Here is a 418-nt window from a genome sequence, read left to right as displayed (position 1 = left end):
AAAAAAAAAAAAAAAAAAAAAAGAATTAAATTTTGGTCTCACACAGACTTTGATGAATGACTTTTGTTTTTTCTTCCCACCTCAGGCTTGTGATGTCCCTATTGAGGAGGGGCCAGTCCCCAGAACAGGGGCAAAAGGGCCTATTATGTCCATCTACTTCCGAGACCCCGACAGAAACCTGATTGAGGTGTCAAACTACATCTCCTCATGACGGAGGCTAGACCTTCTCCATTCTGTCCCCCTCGATGTTGCCCTCTCCTTTCCTTCCTGCAAACCCCCACCCAGGCCCAGAGACCTCTGAGGACTGAAGACTTAGTCACTTCACACATCCTGCTCAGGGGGGACCCAAGACAGGTTTGGGACCAAACCTACATGTCTGTATGTCATCCAAGCTGGCCTAATAAATGCATAACCTCTC

The 418-nt window shown here is 47.4% G+C and overlaps 1 protein-coding gene across 3 annotated transcripts in view; it reads left to right on the top strand.

Moving 5' to 3' along the window:
• Window positions 1-418, top strand: part of GLOD5 (glyoxalase domain containing 5) — an 11668-nt gene extending 11250 nt beyond the window's left edge. For all 3 annotated transcript variants that reach the window (XM_017855434.1, XM_017855433.1, XM_017855436.1), the window contains exon 4: window positions 86-418. In XM_017855434.1, the coding sequence (XP_017710923.1) occupies window positions 86-211 (126 nt within the window). In that variant the 3' untranslated portion in view covers window positions 212-418. The remainder of the gene's footprint in view (window positions 1-85) is intronic.

This window comes from Rhinopithecus bieti, unplaced genomic scaffold, assembly GCF_001698545.2.
Source record: "Rhinopithecus bieti isolate Rb0 unplaced genomic scaffold, ASM169854v2 scaffold_41728, whole genome shotgun sequence".
Lineage (NCBI taxonomy): Eukaryota > Metazoa > Chordata > Mammalia > Primates > Cercopithecidae > Rhinopithecus > Rhinopithecus bieti.
The sequence above is the reverse complement of the archived record's forward strand: the minus strand, read 5'-3'. Positions and strand labels throughout refer to the sequence as shown.